This window comes from Phocoena phocoena, chromosome 1 (genome assembly GCF_963924675.1).
Source record: "Phocoena phocoena chromosome 1, mPhoPho1.1, whole genome shotgun sequence".
Classification (NCBI taxonomy): Eukaryota; Metazoa; Chordata; class Mammalia; order Artiodactyla; family Phocoenidae; genus Phocoena; species Phocoena phocoena.
Window position 1 is genome coordinate 83541119 of NC_089219.1, and position 22100 is coordinate 83563218.

The 22100-nt window shown below is 38.6% G+C and overlaps 1 protein-coding gene across 3 annotated transcripts in view; it reads left to right on the forward strand.

The window, feature by feature from the left end:
* The window catches only part of ABCD3 (ATP binding cassette subfamily D member 3), an 82626-nt gene extending 74148 nt beyond the window's left edge, over positions 1-8478 (forward strand). For 2 of the 3 annotated variants that reach the window (XM_065873629.1, XM_065873631.1), the window contains 3 exons: positions 2688-2792; positions 5969-6025; positions 8172-8249. In XM_065873629.1, coding sequence (XP_065729701.1) covers positions 2688-2792; positions 5969-6025; positions 8172-8249 — 240 coding nt within the window. Of the gene's footprint in view, positions 1-2687; positions 2793-5968; positions 6026-8171 lie in introns of all 3 variants that reach the window. The other variant, XM_065873630.1, reaches the window with a different exon arrangement.
* Positions 8479-22100: the final 13622 nt, after the last annotated feature.

Genomic DNA, 22100 nt, shown 5'->3' on the forward strand with positions numbered 1-22100 from the left:
GGTTATCTCATTTCATTCTCGCCATAGTCCTGTGAGATGAGAGCTGTGAGTGTCCCATTTCACAGCGGAAATAGAATGTAGAACAGTTAAGTGGCTTGCCAGGCAAAGATATCTAGGAGATGTTAAAGCTGGTGGGGGGTGGGAGCGGCCTGTCATGCTCAGTCAGCAGTATGACTGCAGAGTTCATATACTCCAAAATCTCCTTGTATTGAGAAACCAAGTAGCTGAATGCATAGTGGGAGAGAGAAAGACACATGATGAGAAAATTTCCATATAATGTGCTAAGTGTGGTGACGAAGGTATGCAAAGCATTGCATGGGAACACAGAGGAGGGGCATTTGTGGAATGCCTTCAAATAATCACTCCTCTTAATAACTTTGCACTGGGCTGTCCTGACCTCCCTGCTCCCACTGTTAGTGGAGGATATGTCATCCTTCCTCCTGAGAAAGGCTAAATGTCTCCATCTATGTTTTTGGACCCTCCCTCCTCCAACTTTATCACATCCCTCTCCTTCAGTTATGAACCCCCTCCAACACCTCCCCCATATTTAATCTCTTTTAGCCCTCTTATAGAAAGATATTTTCAGGTCTCTGTGATCTAAAAAGCAAACTCTGCCTTAACCAAAGGTCCCATGTAGCCTATACCTTTCATTCTCTGCACAGCTGAACTTCTTGATGGTCTGTCCTTGCTGCTTCCCCTTCCTCACACCTCTCATAAATAAGATATAAACCCCAAGAAAGCTGTTTTTATGTTTTAGTCATTCATTTATCAAATATTTGAATGTTTCCTATACTATACAGGTGTTGGGTGTACAGTAGTGATTAAAACGGAGTCTCGGCTTTTGTGAATATTATAGCCTAAGGGGTAGACAAAGAAATAGACAACATACAATTTACAGTATGTGAAGAGCTGCAGAGATGTTACAGAAGGGACCTACTTGGACTGGGGAAAGGGATCAGGGTAGGTTTGTCTGAGAAGGTGACATTAAGCAGAAATTTGAAAGATGCAAGGAGCAGAGTAAGGCGTTTGAGACACAAGGAAAGTGACATGTGCTAAGCCTGTAAGACCTGTGACATATTGTGTCCTGGTAGTTGAGAGGAGAGGGTGGCTGGAATGTTGAAGTTAGAGAGTGAGTAGGTTGTGCGGGGCCTTGTAGACCATGGTAAAGAGTTTGAATTTTATTCAAATGGGAAGTTATTGAAGGGTTTTAAGCAGAAGAATGAAATTCTGTTACGTTTCTGGACGATCCTCTCTGGTTACATGGAGAATGGGTTAAAGAGGTGCAAAAGAGGAAGCAGGAGGCTCTTTGTGGTCCTCCAGGCAGGAGAGGATTATGCTCTGGGCTAAGGACATGATTGTGAGCTGGGGGAAAGTAAGCAGGGTCCACAGGACTGACTTGAATGGACTAAAAATGGGGGGGAGGGGAAGGGAGGGGGAGAAGGGAAAGATCAAGGAGGACTCACAGCTTTCTAGCTTGAGCAGCTGTTTGATAGCTTCATTTCTGAAATGTTCAAGATGGGGTGGGGGAAATGGATGAATGGATTTAAGGAAAAAATCTAGAAAATCCGTTGAGTTTTAGATTTTTAAAGTCTGCGAGTCCTGTAAGATATCCAAATAGAAAGATCAAATAGGAATTTTTATGTATTAGTTTGGAAATCAGAAGAGAAGTATGGGTGAGGGAGATATATCGAGAGTTTACAAATGTAAATAATATTTGAGATCATGAGATTTGATGAGATCACTCAGAGAGAAACAACATAGGAAAAAGCGGAGAGGACCTAGGAATTAACCCTCAGGGACCCCAACATTTAATGGTCAAGTGAAAGAGAAAATGCTGGAAAAGAAACTGAGAAAACAGCATAAGAAATGGAAAGAAACTTAAAACCATGATTTCACTTTCTCAAGAAGGAGGGACTGGTCACCTGCGTTGAATGTTGCAGAGAAGATAAATTGGGCAAGGATAGAAAGTGTCCATTGGTCATGCAACATGGAGATCACTGTTAGGAGCAGATGACAATTTGGAATATCTGTTAGACAACGGATCAAAATAAATAATTCCCAGAAAATAAGATACATATGGAAAATAAACAGCAAAATGTTCAGCATTACTGCTAATCAAAGAGATGTAAGCTATAATAACCTTGATGTTAATTTTCACTTATAAAATTAGCACAGCCTTTTAAAAATGAGCATGCCCAATACTGACCACAGGGATATATACAACAGGTGCACTCAAACATTGTTGGTGGGAATATTAATTGGCAACATAATATTGACATTACTTTAGCAACAAAATGTTTAAAAATAGTCAGTTTTTGCATGAGTCATCTATAGTCTGAATTCTAAGATTTCATCAAAAAGTGTACCCTCTGACCTTTTTTAGAGAGCTTTCTTTAATACTAGTTTAAAACTCAACTTCATCTCCCATCAGTCTTAAAAGTTTTTGCTTTACTCTTAACAATATTTCCCATGTGTTGCATTTTTCCCTCTGTTTGGGACGATAATAAAAACAATCAGGTTTCTTTATATTGTTTTTGCTTCTGAGAAGTAGATTTTTTGAGTTAGAATAATTTTCATCTTTGCTTTAGAAGACTGTAAATGAGTATTTAATTTAAAGTAAATCTACTTTTGCATATTAATTTTAGCTCTCTAAATGATTGTACAGAATATTTCTTTTTATGCTTCAGATGGCAAGATTATTTTATCATAAGCCCCAGTTTGCCATTCTGGATGAATGCACAAGTGCAGTTAGTGTGGATGTGGAAGACTACATTTACAGTCATTGTCGAAAGGTAAGTGTGATAAATTCTCAGTCCCCCCTTTCAGTTTACTCTGTGTCCAACCAAATATCTACCCAAAGAGAAGATTCCAAGTTATAAAGGGACAAAATTACTATCATAGGATGATATCTTGCTTTAATATTTTAAACTGATAATTAATAGATATGAGTAAAAATTATCAATGAATTCTGAATATAATTCTTTTTAGCCGTGTATTAGATATAAAATAAGTGTTTACATTTATTTTCCTTTTAACTCATTCTCTATACTCAGAGTTAGTAAACTGATATTTTCTTAATTTTTTCCATCAACTTTACCTAAATATCATTTGTTTTTTTATAAAGAAAATTCAAAAAAAAATTTAATTAAAATTCGATAGTAATTATTTGGCAACTTTTAATTTATCCGTTTTTTTCTCTGGCCTGGCCAGTATTTTACCAAGGCTTCTTTTTTTTTTTTTTTTTTTTTTTTATGTGTTACGCGGGCCTCTCACTGTTGTGGCCTCTCCCGTTGCGGAGGACAGGCTCCGGACGCGCAGGCTCAGCGGCCATGGCTCACGGGCCCAGCCGCTCCGCGGCATGTGGGATCTTCCCAGACCGGGGCACGAACCCGTGTCCCCTGCATCGGCAGGCGGACTCTCAACCACTGCGCCACCAGGGAAGCCCCCAAGGCTTCTTTTAGTAGCCTTTTCTGAGGCTGTCTACATTGGTTCCATTCTTTAAGTAGTTATCCAGTAATCTCAGTTTTTTTGTTTGTTTTTTTTTCCTGTGAGGAATTGTCACCATCATCTATACTTGTGTTGGATTTTGAGAACAAGAGCAGTGTATCCTAACTGTTTTAGAGTTTCAGTGTAAGCAAATGAAGTACAGGAGTCTTTTAACATTTTGTAACTGCTCTTTGGGAGTTAACAATAAATATGAAAAGTCACGATGCATATATACAGTATCAATTCCTTCTGCTCAAAGTGTGGTTGGTCATAGCTCAGCAGTGGCAGCATCACTTCTAACAAGCCATGGAGCTTGTTAGAAATTCAGTCTCAAGCCGTACTATTAAATCAGAGCCTGCATTTTAACAAAACCCCCACATGATTCAAATGCACATTAAAGTTTGAGAAGAATTGGTGTAATGAAGAAGGAATAAATTTGCTATGTTCATCTTTTAGGAAGATTTTATAGCTACTGATTTTATTTAATGGTTTTCTGTTCTTAATCAGTTTTAGTCATTTATAATCTTTTGTCCATTTGTCCATACATATTTTCAGATTTATAGGCATTAGAGGTGTTTGTGGAATCTCTTACACATAAAACCACGTAGTCTCTACTTGATTAGTGATTTAGAGGCACTTTGCTGGTAATTTTGTCCATGCAGTTTCCTCTTATATCTAGCTGTAGGCTGCAAGTCCCCACAAAGGATGCAATTCTCCTATGTATAGATTCCACTTAAAAGAAAAAAATTCTTATGGAGCCCCCAGTTGATAAATTGTATTACTATAAAGGCACTTGAATATGGATAAGCATGAAATGAAGTATGAACTTAAACTTAAAACTCATTTACAAAAGCTACAAAACCAATATAAACTTATAAATTAAGTACAGATAAAACTTTAAAACACAGTTTCAAAACTGCAGCGTTGAGAGACCTATGATACTGTTTTGCTGAAACTAAACCACTGGTTTAGGTTTAATCTGAGGTCCAAAAATAATAGGAGGTTCAGATCTTATGTTTTGAATTTTGCTTAGGTATTTTGACTTAAGTAATTCTATTATAAGAATGCCTTCATTCAGTTGAGATCTAATCCAGTTATTTTAGAGTTGTAAGAGAAATAATATCTGAAGTGAGCTTTCAAAAATCAGATATGTGTTGCACCATCGAAATATATGTTTTATTAATAATGGACCGTATACTTGTCATGCACTTCCTAACCTGTTTGAAAACCTTTCCCATGGCAGCCAAACTTATGATGCATTAAAAGTTTTAAATGATACCACTTTAAGTCACCACTTGGTGCCAACAGAAGTGTAAACACAAACTTGGGCACTTAAATCTCATGATAGAAGTGATAAGAAGAACATACTCAAAATTCTTTTTAATTATCAAAATGGATATAAAAATTGGAACTCATGGTGGAGATTTCCTGGCTACCCTAGCATGTATCTCAGCCTCGAGAGATCCATTTTGAGAAACACTGATCTAGAGCAAGGTTTCTCAATCTCAGCACTGTTGACATTGTGGGTTGGATGACTCTTAGTTGTGGGAGGCTGTCCTCTGTTTGTAGGATGTTTGGCAGCATTTCTGACCTCTACTCATTAGACTTCTGTAGCACTCTCAGTTGCAACAATCAAAAAAGACCTTGCCAAATGTCCCCTATGGGACAAAATCCCCTGCCTCCCCTCCCTGGTTGAGAATCACTGATCCAGAGCAACTAGCTATATCTCTTAGTGTTGTTTTGAAAATTTGAAGAACAATCTGTAAATCCTAATTCACAGTCTGAAATCCAGTAAGCTTGTAAAACCAAAACATTTTTCATTATTTTGTAGCAAGCTCACTGGGTAGCCAGATCTGGCCTGAACTAACAGAAGACTTTTAAGCTCTTATTTATCTCACTGAATGTTCATGTCCATATGCGTTGTTGCAGAAACATTGATGTGTTTGATTTCAGAATTCTGCCTCAGAACCCTCTGGGGGTGGTAAATACTTCTTTTCCAAAGTCTGAATTCTAAGACATTCCAAAATAAGGGTTTCCAGTAAAAGATTATGACCCTGTATTTGAAAAACAAATTTACTGTAGGCAGTACTATATTGATTTAATTTTCCTGTTTTTGACTTTTTGCTACTTTTACCACCTTTGTACTCTTTTCATATATTTTTCACAATAAAATATAAAATGTGCTAGGATATATATTTCCTGCCCAAAACAAAATAATACACTTAATTAAGCTAGTACCTGTTAGTTTAGTTTTTTTTTCTTTAAGATTCTATTGATACTTGTTAGTTTTTATTATGTGGTCAATGGCCTGTACTTTGCATTACCTTAAACATTTGGCATCGGTTACAGTTTTTTCTCTTTGGCATTGAGTTTTAACTATAGCTACTGAAGACAGTCATCTTAACAGCTTAAATTATATAGACTAGTTTAATTTGTGACTTTGTGTTATTGATATAAACCTAAATCATTTTCCTTGTATTAGGTTGGCATTACCCTCTTCACTGTGTCACATAGAAAGTCTCTTTGGAAACACCATGAGGTTTGTATTTCTTATTGAATGGTATAGTGAGAGTTTATTTTCATATATGAATTCAGGTGATTATGGTTTTAGATTTCTTGGTGTATATTCCCTTATAAATATATAACTTAAGGGAAAAAGGTGATTCTAATTCATTTTTATAAAACAGGATTTTCATAAATACTATTGTAGTTAATTTTGAAAGCTACAATATATGTAAACAGTCCCTTGTTATATACGATAGATATTAGAGAACCAGTTAGTGGTTCTCCAGTTTTATAAATGACTGTTGTATAATAACTGACTAAAATGTGCATAGTCTTATCACAACTATGGCCAAACAAACTTCTTCTTACCATTCTGTATTGACAGAAGGAGAAAGTTTTAAGAAGGATCAGGTAGCAAAAAGTTTAGAGACAGTTTTAGTAGAGATCAGGACTACAAGGAGGAGACTGTATAATGTCAGCTATATTTGTCATCACACTGTAATAAACAGAATTCATTAGGTGGTCACTATAATTTACAAAGGTATTACAGTGAGGTTTACATAGGTACAGGTGCTCCAGCAGTGCCATAGTGCCATTCTCAGTGTGGGAGTTCTCTTCAACTCTTAATGTAAAATAATGAAACCCTAAAAATAAACCCAGCTTAGTTCCTCTTCTCTTTTTTCTTTTCTTTTCTTTTCCCTTCCTTTCTCCCTCCCTCCCTCCCTCCCTCCCTCCCTCCCTCCCTCCCTCCCTCCCTTCCTTCCTTCCTTCCTTCCTTCCTTCCTTCCTCTCTCCCCCCCCTTCCTTCCTTCCATCCTTTCTTTCTTTCTCCCTTCCCTCTTCTCTTCTTTCCTTTTTTTCCTTCCTAAATGATACAGAAAGGGTTGAGAAAAATTGGAACATGGTAAGGGTGTTTTGTCCCATAAAATACATACCTGATTGATTATCTTTTTAACCAGATACTGGGCTAAGTGTCATGAGGGATACAGAGTACTGTCCTTACACTCAAGAACCTTATGGTTTAGATTATAGTGTATAAATGGTTAAATGAAGAGCATGGGATTTGAAGTCAGAAAACCTGGGTTCAGGCATCACTGTTTCTGGCATTAATTGCTTCCTTCGTATAATAAAGTATTGTTCCTTGCCTAACGGTCTCATAGATTACCGTGAGGATCAAAGAGGTAGCCTGTATGAAAGTTCTTAATAAACCGTAATGAAGTTCTATATAGCTGTTGACTTTTAAAGATACTTTTATTATCTTAATGACATATTATAATTTGCCCATTTTCGTGAATTGAATGAAAAACTAAATAACTAGAAATCAAAGCAGTTTAAAATATACCCAAGCCTTTGTGTTTTCTCAGAAGTTCATAAACATTACAGCCATAGGACAGTGAAAGGACTTGGGTTTCCCCTCTCCTCTTCTCCTGGAGGTGTATAGACAGTTATCAAAATAACCATCAGGCCAGTGATCATGTGAAGGAGGGGTAACACAAAGAACTGCAATGTTAAAGAGTCCAGGATAGCTTAAAAATAACAATATAGAAAATGGAAAAACAAAAGTCTTTTCTGTAAACAAAAAGCCACTAAATAAAACGGAAGGCTTTGTAACTGCTGTCCTAAGCATCTTCATAGGATGAAATATTTGAGCTCACTCTCTAGTTCTCATCCTCCTCTGCTAAGTCAAAGAACAAATGAACAAAAAGCCTTAAGTTAAAGGTTCTGAGCTGATCTGGGAAACCAGCTGAAGTAAGTATTTTAGAGGCTGTCCTGTACAACAGGCTTGCGCTTAGTGCACTTGCACCTCTGTAGATCAGATTGTTGGTTGTGGAGTGGTAAAAGTTCTAATTTGTGGGATGCTTACAGATTTGGTTCCTTTAAAATAATAAGGAAAAAATAATAATAAGGAAGTCTGGTGTTTTAGTTCTCTTAATGGAAAGTGCTATCTCCACTACAAGCAGTTGTATATTGTGGCTCCTTTTAAAGAGAGCAGACAGCGGACATCTTCTTTTAGTCTTTCCTTGGAAAATGGTATGCATTTCTGAGTATAAACTTTTGAAGATTTTAGTGGCTTAAAATAATTATTTTCAATCATTTTCTCGTATAATAAGCTCTACATAAATTCCTGACAAAAAGGAGATTCTCAGTTACTGATTTTTTTCGCCCTTCTTTTCCCATAGTATTACCTGCATATGGATGGCAGAGGCAATTATGAATTCAAACAGATAACAGAAGATACAGTTGAGTTTGGCTCTTAGAATCCAGAGAACTGTATTGAACCAGCTTCAATGAAATAATTACACAATACAATTAGAAATACAAAGTACATTGTAAAATAAAGTTGAGCTTGTTTTTTTAAGCAAAACAACAAATTAACTAGATATAAAATAATCACGAATAAGTTGTTGAAACATTTAATATTATATAGGATATTGCTAATTGTGTATATGTTGGTTTAATTATTAATATGTACTAAGAATGTCCTTATTCTTGTGGTTAAAAACCTGCCTAAATTAAATTGGGCTTAAATCAGTGTAACCTGATTCATCCTGGGATGTAAACCATTTGAAGTCAGCTACTTTGACTTTTATGGCTCTATCTTTTCCTGCAATGAAGAACCCTATTTAAAACTAGGGTCATCACTTGTCCTGTTCTAACAAGGTAGTCTTGAGTTTCATTTTCTTGTGCCCCATGATACTGGGAAACAAACAAATCATAGTGTATTATCAAAATGTACATCTTGGCATAATGGCCTTAATACCCTGTGGCAGATGTCTTTAGCTGCCACAGTTATACTCATTCCTTATGTCTTGGGGTACATTTGAATCCAGGAAAGCCATTTGGATTTTCTTTGGCTAAATAATAAATGTGCCATTCGCAATCTTCATTATTGAGTTGTTTTGAGGGTTATTTGTGGTGATGCAACAAAAGTATATGTGCAGTCTTTTTTTTTTTTTTAACATCTTTATTGGTGTATAATTGCTTTACAATGGTGTGTTAGTTTCTGCTTTATAACCAAGTGAATCAGTTATACATATGTTCCCATATGTCTTCCCTCTTTATGTGCAGTCTTGCTTACAGGGGATGGTTACTGTGTTTCACACCTAATCTTCTCAGTGATGGGATATGAAAACACGAAGTCCTTACATGTCAAGCTCAAGGTCTTATAAGATTTTTAGAATTTTTAAAGAATTGGATGGATTTGTATATGTTAGGAGCCCATTCATTAGAAGTGTGGTGGTTACGTGGCGTTAAACTCCAGATGAGCCATAGGAATGTACTACATGAAGTAAAGCACTGAGTATGCAATGTTATCACTGTCTTTGACTGTGATTTTATGTTTAAAAAATATGTTATAAAATTATGCACATGAATGAATTATGTTTCCTAAGGCACTGGTTTATCTCTGTGACTCTTTAATAACTTTTTTGTATTTGGGTCATTATGTTGAACTATATCCTAAGAGAAATCAATTTCATCTCACCAGACCACCATTAATGACTATGTGTATTATTTGCACAGGGAGAACTGAAATTGAGTATTATCAATAAGCTAGATATGAAATCAGTTTTATCAAACTGGGATTCAGAAAGGGGCTTTTTATATTCTTGTCTCTGCATAACTGGTTTGGGTGTTTTTTTTGCAGAATTAACTATAAGAATCACTGACTACCAAAGTTAAAACTTGATGTACCGATTCCATAATACATAACAATTTTTACCACTTCTCTTTAGCAAACTTGTATACTTACTTATTTTCTGTTCAGATTAAAAAAGAATCAGATATCCTATATAACCTTTGCTTGTTCTTTTTATTCTGGTATATAAATCCTAGGTAGTTCATACAGAGTTATACAGTCTTGACTTGAAAAATACAAAAATAAACATTCAGAAAGCCCTTTTAGCATCCAGTATCTAATTTTTAAAAATTTTTGTCAAATGTGGTTTTAATGGAATGAATTTCTTCTTTAGAAAAGCCAGGAAAAAACCTTCAGTGTACTTCACAAATGCTACCAAATAGACTGGAGACCTTAAAAGATAGTATCAGTCCTGGGAAACATTTTATGGCATAGGGGAAGTTTCAGATTTTCAGATTTCTAGGTTATCCTAAGCCTACTAATAGAAGTATTTTCCTAGCTGCCTCCTTATTTCTCTGTAATGAATTCTTTTTTTTTTTTTTTGCTGTATGCGGGCCCCTCACTGTTGTGGCCTCTCCCGTTGCGGAGCAGAGGCTCCGGATGCGCAGGCTCAGTGGTCATGGCTCACGGGCCTAGCCTCTCCGCGGCATGTGGGATCTTCCCAGACCGGGGCACGAACCCGCATCCCATGCATCGGCAGGCGGACTCTCAACCACTGTGCCACCAGGGAAGCCCTGTAATGAATTCTTGCAATCAAGAAAATTTTTTTGTTTCTGTTTTCTTTATTTTTTCTTCCATTTTTAATTTAACAAATGTTAAAGTGCCTCACCATATGAGGTATAAAGAAAGATCCCTTTCCTGGAGAATCACAGCATACATTAACTTGTTGGTTCTAGGAAGACTTGCAGTAAAGGAATCCAGTGTTTCCAGAACGTGATTGACCATGGAACATCTTTTCCCATATAATTCCTGTTAGTATCGTTCATAGACTGAACTAGGAAATGGCAGTTTAATCTGAAGAATAAACTGAAGGTAAGGACTTTCATCCATGAGCAACACACTGCATATCAAGCTTCTACTTTTTCTATGAGAAAATAGGGATGCAGACACCTAGGGTTGTATGCTATGCACTAATAGAATAAATGTATCTAGGGTTTGCCTCTATAAGGGAGGCAAAAGTTCTACCCTCTTTGGGTTTTTGACTGGGCCTAAGAATTAAATTGACGTAAGACAGATTAACAGGACAAAAACATACACATTTATTTAATATAAGTTTTATGTGACACGGGAGCCCTCGTAAGGAAATAAAGCCCCAAAGAAGTGGCAAAACCTGAGGCTACAAAGCTGAACAAACAAGCAATTGTGGAAAATAACTATGTGGAGAGGCTAAAAGAAGGTAAGAATTATTTTAATAAGTTTTGTATAGAATTCTCTCAGCCTCAACATCCTGTCCTTGATAACAGTGTTATTCTCCTTCGGGTGTAGTGAGGACATATTCCATATGGGGGTTTTATCGCCTGTTTTTAGGAAGAAAAAGGGGAGAGTCAGAGTGCCCTTCCTGCACCTGCTGTTTAAGTGCCTGTAGCTCAAACTAGTCCTTATGCCAAAGTGGCATATTTTGGGATGACATCCTACCACCCTTCACCTCTTCCCCCTCCACCCCTTAATGATTAGCATTTGGCTTAAAACTGTGGTGATATTATAGTATTTATCATTTCCTTATATAATTTTTTTAATTTGGTGTTTAAAACCATAGTTTGCCTAAAAGCAGAGTGAGTTTTCTCCTATCAGATGGGACTTTAACATTGTTAGTTGTAGGAAGCTGTTTACATTTTTACCTCTGTCAGTAATTTTCCTTTTGTGAAGAGTTGAAATGCTCTGACCTATAAACATATGCATGCCACTTAAAAAAATCTAGTACCAGAAATTCATAAATAACAGTCCCTCCCCACACCCTAAGGGCAATCTCTCTCTCTCTGTCTCTCTTTTTTTGTTTTAAATTGGAGTATAATCGCTTTACAATGCTGAGGTCGTTTCTGCTGTTCAGTGGGGCAACCATTTTTAACCTGTAACTGTTTTGTGGTGGTTTTATTTTTTGCGGTACGTGGGCCTCTCACTGTTGTGGCCTCTCCCGTTGCTGAGCACAGGCTCAGCAGCCATGGCTCACGGGCCTAGCCGCTCCGCGGCATGTGGGATCTTCCCAGACCAGGGCACGAACCCGTGTCCCCAGCATTGGCAGGTGGACTCTCGGCCACTGCGCCACCGGGGAAGCCCTGGTGGTTTTATTTTTAAGCAGTGTATTATATAGCTACTTCTTACTTTTTCAGTTCTAGGCGTCCCCTGCTGCCCGTATTCCAGCCACAGCCAACATATTTATTGCGATATAATACATAAGCAGAAAGGCCCACAAATCTTAAGCTCATTGGATTTTTAGAAAGTGTTCATGTGCATTACCACCCCCCAGATCAAGAAATAGGACGTTGTCACGCCTCCGGGCCTCCTTCATGTCTTCTTCCAATCGTTAGCCCATAAAAGCCACTTTATCCTGACTTATAAATTAGGTTGCCTGTTTGTGAACTTCATATGTAATTGGATACCCTTTGTGTACTCCCTTCAGAGTACAGGTCCTTTGCATCCTGAGGTAGGTTTATTTTTAGGTATTTTATTCTTTTTAATGCGATGGTAAATGGGAGTGTTTCCTTCCTTTCTGTTGCTGATCTTTCATTGTTAATATATAGAAGTGCAACAGATTTCTGTGTATTCGTTTTGTATCCTGCAACTTTACCATAATTCATTGATGAGCTCTAGTAGTTTTCTGGTAGCATCTTTAGGATTCTCTGTGTATAGTATTATGTCATCTACAAACAGTGACAGTTTTACTTCTTTTTCAGTTTGTATTCCTTTTATTTATTTTTCTTCTCTGATTGTCATGGCTAGGACTTCCAAAACTATGTTAATAAACGTGTCCTGTTCCTGATCTTGGAGGAAATGCTTTCAGCTTTTTACCATTGAGTATGATGTTAGCTGTGGGTTTGTTATAGATGGCCTTTATTATGTTGAGTTAGGTTCCCTCTTTGCCCACTTTCTGGGGAGTTTTTATCATAAGTGGGTGTTGAATTTTGTCAAAAGCTTTTTCTGCATGTATTGAGCTGATCATATGGTTTTTATTCTTCAGTGTGTTAATGTGGTGTATCACACTGATTGATTTGCAGATATTGAAAAGTCCTTGTATCCCTGGGATAAATCCCACTTGATCATGATATATGAACCTTTTAATGTATTGTTGGATTCAGTTTGCTAGTATTTTGTTGAGAATTTTTGTGTCTATGTTCATTAATGATATTGGTTTTAATTTTCTTTTTTAGGCATATCTTTATCTGGTTTTGTTTTCAGGGTGATGGGGGCCTCATGGAATGAGTTTGGGAGTGTTCCTTCCTCTGCAATTTTTTGGAATAGTTTCAGAAGGGTAGGTGTTAACTTCCTCTAAATGTTAGATAGTGTTTGCCTGTGAAACTGTCTGGTCCTGGACTTTTTTGTTGGGAGTTTTTAAATCACAGTTTCAATTTCAGTACTTGTGATTGGCCTGTTCATATTTTCTGTTTCTTTATGGTTCAGTCTTGGAAGAATGTACCTTTCTAAGAATTTGTCCATTTCTTCTAGGTTATCCATTTTATTGGCATATAGTTGCTTGTACTAGTCTCTTATGATCCTTTGTATTCCTGTGGTGTCAGTTGTAACTTCTCCTTTTTCATTTCTAATTTTAGTGGTTTGAACCCTCTCCCTTTTTTTCTTGATGTGTCTGGCTAAATGTTTATCAATTTTGTTTGTCTTTTCAAAGAACCAGCTTTTAGTTTCATTTATCTTTTCTGTTGTTTTCTTCATCTCTAATTCATTTATTTCTGCTCTGATCTTTATGATTTCTTTCCTTCTACTAACTTTGGGTTTTGTTTGTTCTTCTTTCTCTAGTTGTTGTAGGTGTAAGGCTAGGTTGTTTGAGATTTTTCTTGTTTCCTGAGATATGCTTGTATTGCTATATATTGAATACTTCCCTCTTAGAACTGCTTTTGCTGCGTCCCATAGGTTTTGGATCATCATATTTTCATTTGTCTCTAGGTATTTTTTTGATTTCCTCTGATTTCTTCAGTGATCCATTGGTTATTTGGTAGCATATGGTTTGGCCTCCACGTTTGTGTTCTTTACAGTTTTTTACTTGTAGTTGATTTCTCTCTTTTTTTAAATTTATTATATTTTATTTTTGGCTGCGTTGAGTCTTTGTTGCTGCACATGGGCTTTCTCTAGTTGTGGCCAGTGGGGGCTACTCTTCGTTGCGGTGTGTGTGCTTCTCATTGCGGTGGCTTCTCTTTGTTGTGGAGCATGGGCTCTAGGCACGCGGGCTTCAGTAGTTGTGGTGCACGGGCCTGGTTGCTCCATGGCGTGTGGGATCTTCCTGCACGAGAACTCGAAGTTGATTTCTAATCTCATAGCGTTGTGGTTGGAAAAGATGCTTGATATGATTTCAGTTTTCTTAAATTTACCAAGGCTTGTTTTGTGGCCCAGCATGTGATCTATTTTGGAGAATGTTCCATGTGCCCTTGAGAAGAAAGTGTATTCTGCTGCTTTCGGGTGGAATGCTCTGTAAATATCAATTAAGTCCATCTGGTCTGATGTGTCATTTAAGGCCTGTGTTCCCTTATTGATTTTCTGTCTGGACGGTATGTCCATTGATGTAAGTGGGTTGTTAAAATCCCCCACTACTACTGTGTTTCTGTTGATTTCTCCTTTTATGGCTGTTAACATTTGCCTTATATATTAACATGCTCCTTTGTTGGGTGCATACATATTTACAGTTGTTACATCTTCTTGGATTGATCCCTTGATCATTACGTAGTGTCCTTCTTTGTCTCTTGTAACAGTCTTTATTTTAAAGTCTATTTTGTCTGATACAAGTGTTGCTACTCCAGCTTTCTTTTGATTTCCAATTGCATGGAATACCTTTTTCCATCCCCTCACTTTCAGTCTGTATGTGTCCCTTGATCTGAAGTGGGTCCTTGTAGATAACATATATATGGGTCTTGTTTTTGTACCCATTCAGCCAGTCTGTCTTTTGGTTGGAGTATTTAATCCATTTACATTTAAGGTAATTATTGATATGTATGTTCTTATTGTCATGTTGTTAATTGTTTTGAATTTGGTTTTGTAGGTCTTTTTCCTTCTCTTCCTCTTTTGTTCTCTTGTGATTTGATGACCATTTTTAGTGTTGTGTTTGGGTTGCTTTTTCTTTTTTTTTCTTTTTTTGCTTTTTCTTTTTTGTGTGTATATGTATTGTAGAATTTTGGTTTGCAGTTACCATGAGGTTTTGATATAGCAGTCCATATATATATATATATATATATATACACACACACACACACACACAAGATTGTTTTAAGTTGCTGGTCTCTTAATTTCAAATGCATTTCCAGTATCCTACATTTGTACTCTCCTCACGATTGCTGGTTTTGATATATTTGTGTGTGGATGATTCCTATCTTTACTATATGTTTGCCTTTACTGGTGAGCTTTCCTATTCGTAATTTTCTTGTTTCTAGCTGTGGCCTTTTCTTTTCCACTTAGAGAAGTTCTTTTAGCATTTGTTTTAAAGCTGGTTTGGTGGTGCTGACTTATCTTTTGCTTGTCTGTAAAGCTTTTGATTTCTCTGTTGAATCTGAATGAGAGCCTTTCTGGGTAGAGTATTCTTGATTGTAGGTTTTTCTCTTTCATCACTTTATGTTGTGCCACTTCCTTCTGGCTTGCAGAGTTTCTGTTGAAAAATCAGCTGACAGCCCTATGGGGATTCCCTTGTATGTTATTTGTTGCTTTTCCCTTGTTGCTTTTAATATTTTCTCTGTGCCTTTAATTTTTATCAGTTTGATTACTATGTGTCTCAGCATGTTCCTCCTTGGGTTTATCCTGTATGGGACTCTGCACTTCCTGGACTTGGGTGACTGTTTCTTTGCCCATGTTAAGGAAGTTTTCAGCTATTATCTCAGGCCGTTTCTCTCTCTCTTCTCCTTCTGGGACCCCTATAATGTGAATGTCGGTGTGTTTAATGTCCCAGAAGTCTCTTCAACTGTCCTCAATTCTTTTTTCTTTATTCTGTTCCATGACAGTGAATTCCACCATCCTGTCTTCCAGGTCACTTACCTGTTCTTCTGCCTCATTCTGCTATTGATCCCTTTTAGTGTATTTTTCATTTCAGTTATTGTATTTGTTCAACTCTGTTCTTTATAACATCTAGCTCTTTGTTAAACATTTCTTGTATCTTCCTGGTCTGTACCTCCATTCTTTTTCTGAGATCTTGTGTCATCTTTATTATCATTACTCTGAATTCTTTTTTTGAGTAGATTGCCTGTCTCCACTTCACTTAGTTATTCTTCTGGGGTTTTATCTAATTCCTTCAGCATATTCCTCTGCCATCTCATTTTGCGTAACTTTCCGTGTTTGTGATCTCCGTTCCACAGGCTGCAGGGTTGTAGGTCCTCTTGCTTCTGGTGTCTTCCCCTTGGTGGGTGTGGCTGGTCTAGAGACTTGTGCAGGCTTCCTAGTGGGAGGACTGTTGCCTGCCCACTGGTGGGTGGAGCTGGGTCTTGACCCTCTGGTGGGCAGGGCTACGTCAAGGGTTGTGTTTAGAGGTGGCTGTGGGCTCAGGAAGACTTTAGGCAGCCTGTCTGCTGATGGGTGGGGCTGTGTTGCCACCCTGTTGGTTGTTTGGCTTGAGGTGTCACAACACTGGAGCCTACAGGCTGTTGGGTGGGGCCAGGTCTTGGTGTCAGAATGGCAGCCTCCAGGAGACCTTACACCAATGAGTAATCCCCAGTACCTCTGCCACCAGTGTCCTTGTGCCCACAGTGGGCCACAGCCACCCCCAGCCTCCCAAGAGACTCTCCAAGAGCAGCAGGTAGGTCTGGCCCAAGCTCCTATGAAGTCACTGCTTTTTCCCTGGGTCCCAGTGCACATGAGACCTTGTGTGCACCCTCCACAAGTGGAGTTTTTGTTTTCCCCAGTCCTGTGGAGTTCCTGCCATCAAGCCCCGCTGGCCTTCAAAGCCAAAAGCTCTGGGGGCTCCTCCTCCTGATGCCAGATCCCCAGGCTGGGGAGCCGGACATGGGGCTCAGAACTCTCACTCCTGTGGGAGAACCTCTGTGATACAATTATTTTCCAGTTTGTGGGTCACCCACCCAGCAGGTATGGGATTTGATTGTATCACACATACGCCCTCCTACTGTCTTGCTGTGGCTTCTTCTTGGTCTTTGGACATAGAATATCTTTTTCTGGTAGGTTCCAGTCTTTTTTGTGGTTGTTCAGCAGATGGTTGTGATTTCGGTGTTTTCATGAGAGTAGGTGAGCTCAAGTCCTTCTACTCTATCATCTTGTCCCAGAATCCAAAGTAGACGTTTAAGATAATGAGCATTTCTAAAAATTAAAAAGGTCATTTCGTGATGATAAAAGGTTGATCCACCAGTAGTGGGGGAAAAAAAAAAAACCCCACATAAATATTGAACACAATTACCCAACTTGACCTAATTAACATGTGTACCCAGCAACTGCAGAATTCACCCAACATGACAGATCCCTCTATTTATGTAAGACTTCTTGAATTTCTGTCAGTAATAGTTTGTTGTTTTCTGTGTAGAGAACATCTTCATTGCTAGGCATTTGATGTTTGTTGATTCTAGTATAGTATATTTTATTTTCTACTTGTTAATTTTTGTAAATTGATCTTTGTGACAGATTGTATTTTCCAAGGATGCTCCCATCCCACATGCTCTTTACAGTGTGGTATGAACATCCTCCAAAGAGAAGTGAGGTTTATAATCCCATCCCTTGAACCTGTGAACTTCGTAACTTCTTGTGGTAAGTCAGGGGCTTGGGTGTTGATCAAGGAGGAGACAAGATAAACTTTAAACACATAAACTTTATTTGGATGGCAGTTGGACAGGATTGCATGAGAGAGGAAGTCCTTCAACACATGAGAACTGACAGAACTTAAGAAAAAATTAGTTCCAGAGATGGTGGCGTGAGACCACCACCTATAAGTGGAATAGGACAAGGGGACTCCCAGGGGCAACAGGGAAATCAGAGAGGGGCTCACGTGTCTAGGTGATGTCCCTCAGCAGCAGTTGATCTGAAGGACAAGCAGTGGTTTGGGGTCTTACAGCTATAGGATTGTCTTATCTATGGTCAGCAGATGTTCAATACAATTTCATGGGGTATGTAAAGTAGGTAGGCTCTAATCGGCTAAAATTATGGTTTGGGACAATATTTAAAGCAGTCGATGTGTGAGGATTTGAGTTTGTCACAGGCGAGCTTTTAGCTAATGATCCTAGCCTGCTTTACAATGTTGTGTTAGTTTCTGCTATACAGCAAAGCGAGTTATAACATATCCATTAGAAATTTAAATTTTAAACATAAATTAATTGGCCAAACTATTTAGCCAAAGATATTTTGCCAAATGGCTTTGAATTTGGGATGCTTAAGGCAATACAAAACTCCAAGCTTTTTCAAACACATATTTATTTTTGGCATCATCCTATGTCCAAGACATTGTTTTGTGATCAAGTCTTCCGTCTTCCTGGAACACTTCTCACACTTTCTCCTCTCCCTTTCCTCCATCTGCCTGGTTAACTGTGTCCTTCAGCTGAGGTTTTAGGTAGCCCTTCCAAGTTAGATGGCCCCACGTGAGTTTCCACAGCACCCTATACTTCCCCTATCATAATGATTACGTTCTATTATCATTACTTGTTTGACATTTTACCCTGCAAGTACATGAGCTCCGCAAGAGCTGAGATTATTCCTGTTGTATTTTATCAAATCCAAAATGCCTGGCACATAGTAGGTGCTTAATATTAGAATAAATGAATGAATTCAAATGCATAAGCATGGTTCTTGCCAGAAAAATTACCATCTAGAAAGGGGCCATAACAGGTAAAGATCTGTACAATACTAAGGGTGGTAAGAAAGAATTGTGAGAATGCAGTAAGGAGGTAGGAAGAGTGCACTGGGAATATGGGAGAGGAAAGCTCCTGGGTGAGATCCAGGAATTATTATCCAGTCTTGAAGGATGGGTAGGTGGAAGCAGGGCACATGAATCAGTGAGATTGAGGCAGGAGAGCTTTTGGTCTTTAGAAAACTGTGGATGAAAGCAGAGGTCCTCAAAGTATTGTCTTAGTGAAACGTGTAATATTTACAGTGTGATCATGGCTCTGCTTTTACTTTTGGCATGGATTAATAATGTGCTAAAATTTAAGTTTAATAAATGGCAACTTCTTGTCAAGGCTGTGCAGTTCTATCCATCGGTGAGGTGTCTCTTCCCTTTCTCCACCTCACTTCCCCTACCCGGCCTTTGTGAAATCAGAAGAGTGGGCTAAATGATTGGGGAAAGCACAGAGCTTCTCAGACTTCAACGTGCATATAAATCACCTGGAAAATGCAGATTCTGGTTCAGTAGGTCGGGGGTGGGGTCCGAGAATTTCCATCTCTAACTACCTCTCAAGTGATGCTCAAACGCTGTCCCGAGACCACACATTAAGTAGCAGGATCTGGGGTGGAGCTCTAGCTGTGGACTAAAGAGACCATCACAGGTAGAGTTGCAGCAACTTGGAGAAGGTTCTCTGGTTCAGTGATTCTGGCCACCCCTCCCACCATGTTCCTTCATTCTTAATCATTTACAGGTGTTTTGGGTTTTATTTACTATTCCTTTGCTTTTGCAATCCAGTTCATGAATTCTGGTTAAGTTGCGATCCTCCTCAGGAACTGAAGATGGCACCACAATCTTAGTCATTAAAGGACACTTCCATCCTAAATGCTGTTATGCAAAGGAAAAGCATTTTCCTGCCCCTCTGAATGTTTCTTATTCTCTGGCCTGATACATGCTTAGAGAAGACAAGTTTCTTTGCAGATGGAGCATAGTTTTCCAGTGATTTTTGAAAATCAAGCTGGATTAAGATTATGTCAAAACCTTTTTTCTTAAAGCTTTTTTAGAACCCTGTTTTAAATGTTTATTACATTTTGTATATTCAAGATGAATTGCAATTTCTGTTACAAAATTCCTGGATTGTTTTGAAGTATTTTCATTTCTCCCAGAGAAGGTGTTGTCTTTCAGCTGCTAATTATTCATGCTCTATCTAGTGAATACATAATCATGGAATTTAGGCTAAAAGAGATTGAAGAGCTTTCAACCAATTAGCTCACTTGACAAAAGAGAAAACAGGCTCCCCAGTTTTGCTGAAGTTCTCTTGAAAGAGTTTCGGTACGTTGCAACAGAAAAAATCCTAACAGACCCATATATTACAGACCTTCCAGTTCAGCTAAAGACAGAGGATCTTGTCTATGCTTTATGTATTCTTAATTTGATTTTGGCTTCCCAGCAAGCTACTTTCTGACCTCTCCCAGGGCTAGGAATGCCCCATTTGTGTCTAGAGCTACTTGTAGTCTCTCATTGCAGTAGATTATAGATTAAGCCAGTGGTTCTGAAACTTTACTGGGCATTAGAATCACTTGAAGGGCTTCTTGTTAAAATGCAGATTTCTAATTCAGTAAGTCTGAGGTCAGGGTTGTGAATTTGAATTTCTAACAAGCTCTCAGGTGATGCTAATTCTTATTCCATCACCTGAGATGCAGGACCACACTTTGAGAACCATCAGATTAAGCTAACATTGGGGCTACATGTTTCTTCATTATGTTCATCAAGAAAGAGAGCATCCCAACATTCCCACAAAGAGCGCTGAGATTCACCCTTCCTAGACCAAGTTAGGGCATGTGATTACCCCTAAACCAGTTTCTGCAGTCATGAGGAAGGAATGTGCTGAATGGCAAAGCCAGAATCACCTCTGTCTGCAGTTGAAAAGCAGGGCTGTGGGAAAGAAGAACTAGAGTCCACTATAAGTGTGTGGTATGAATGAAAGTCACCTTGTAACCATCACAAAGCTTCTCAGGCAACCACCGAAAAAAAATAACACATGCTAAATACACGTGTCTTAGAACAGGTCAAAACTGCATTTGGTAATGAGTTTATTTACTATTTGATAGAATTGTTCCTTTGTTTATTTGAGACAAGTCCTTAGGTTATTGGCTCTCAGCTGTAACTAAGGTAAAATGTCTTTGGATTTCACAAGTATTAGTCTCTTATATGTAAGTCGAACTTGGTTAATAATTTAAGATGGTAAAAATCTGTCTTCAAAGCATGAACGTTTAGTTTACTAACAGTTAGCTTTATGGGATACTTTTAAAGACCAGGATAAATAATGAAGTATAATTTGGCCCACTGGAGGGCAGTAGTTTCTGGATACCAGCCAACAATTTAGAGTATGGTTTTCTGCTCCAGTGCTAATTACAATGTTGATTTGAGCAGCAGATCTTTAGTCTCAGCGATAAGGGCGGGGGTGGAAACCTGAGTCGTGGTTAAAATGTGCAATATTGAAGCTTCCCGATCATTGCAGTGCAGCCTCGTTTGGATCTGTAATGAATTCCTTCCCTGTGAACAGCCAGACACCTCATTACTACCCAGACCTGCTTTCACTCTGCCAGTACTTTCTTTAGTGGGACCATTCAAGTTCCTTAGATTATGAGGCCATGGAATTGCATAATGCTGTACTTATTCCTAGCCGAGAATAGAGCAGCCTGATGGAACCACCCAGTCAGATACCCTCTCTGGGTGCTTGTTCTACCCCCATGCACTAAGCTCTTTGTCCTGGATAGCCCCATGTGAGCAGGAATTCAAGATAACAGCCAAAGCATACTTCTTTTGGGACATGCTCCCATGCCAACCTCTCTTTTGTTGACTCTGCTGCAAATGCACGCCCTCTTTCTCTGGCTTGAATGCCACTCCAGCATTGACACAGACTGGCAAACAACCCATCAGAACCAGCCAATAAACCAACCACTCGTCTGTTTCCCTTAATTTCTCCAAAATATATTTTCTTTTTTTTTTTTTTTTCAGGCTGCCGTCTTTCTGAGGACCTGAAAGGTTGTTTGGCCCCATTCTTCCTAAGAATATGGTGTTATACTTAACATTTCATGTTTAGATTTTTATTGACAATGCTTTGAGCTCTTCAGAGCAAAGGAACAAAATGCACTTAATTCATGAACAGCTGGACAGTGAGCTGAGTCTTGGCTTTCAGTGCTTGCTAAGTGTCTCCTTGGCGGGACCATGTCCAAGCGGGGGTGGCCTCTGGAAGCCTTTCTCAGGCCGCACTGGCCCAGCCTTCCACAACAGGAGGCAAACACGGCTGGGCTCACCCAGGTGCCAGGAGCCTCATTTTCATCTCTACTTAGAATCCTCTTTCAGTGCAGTTGTGAGATCAAGACTGTTCTGCTAGATTTTATTTGCATTTGAATGGAGAACTCACTATTTCTACATTCTAGACGAAGTGAAGTAGTTCAACTCAGCCATGTCTAAGAGCCCACTGGCGCCGTCACCCTCAAGGAGCAGCAG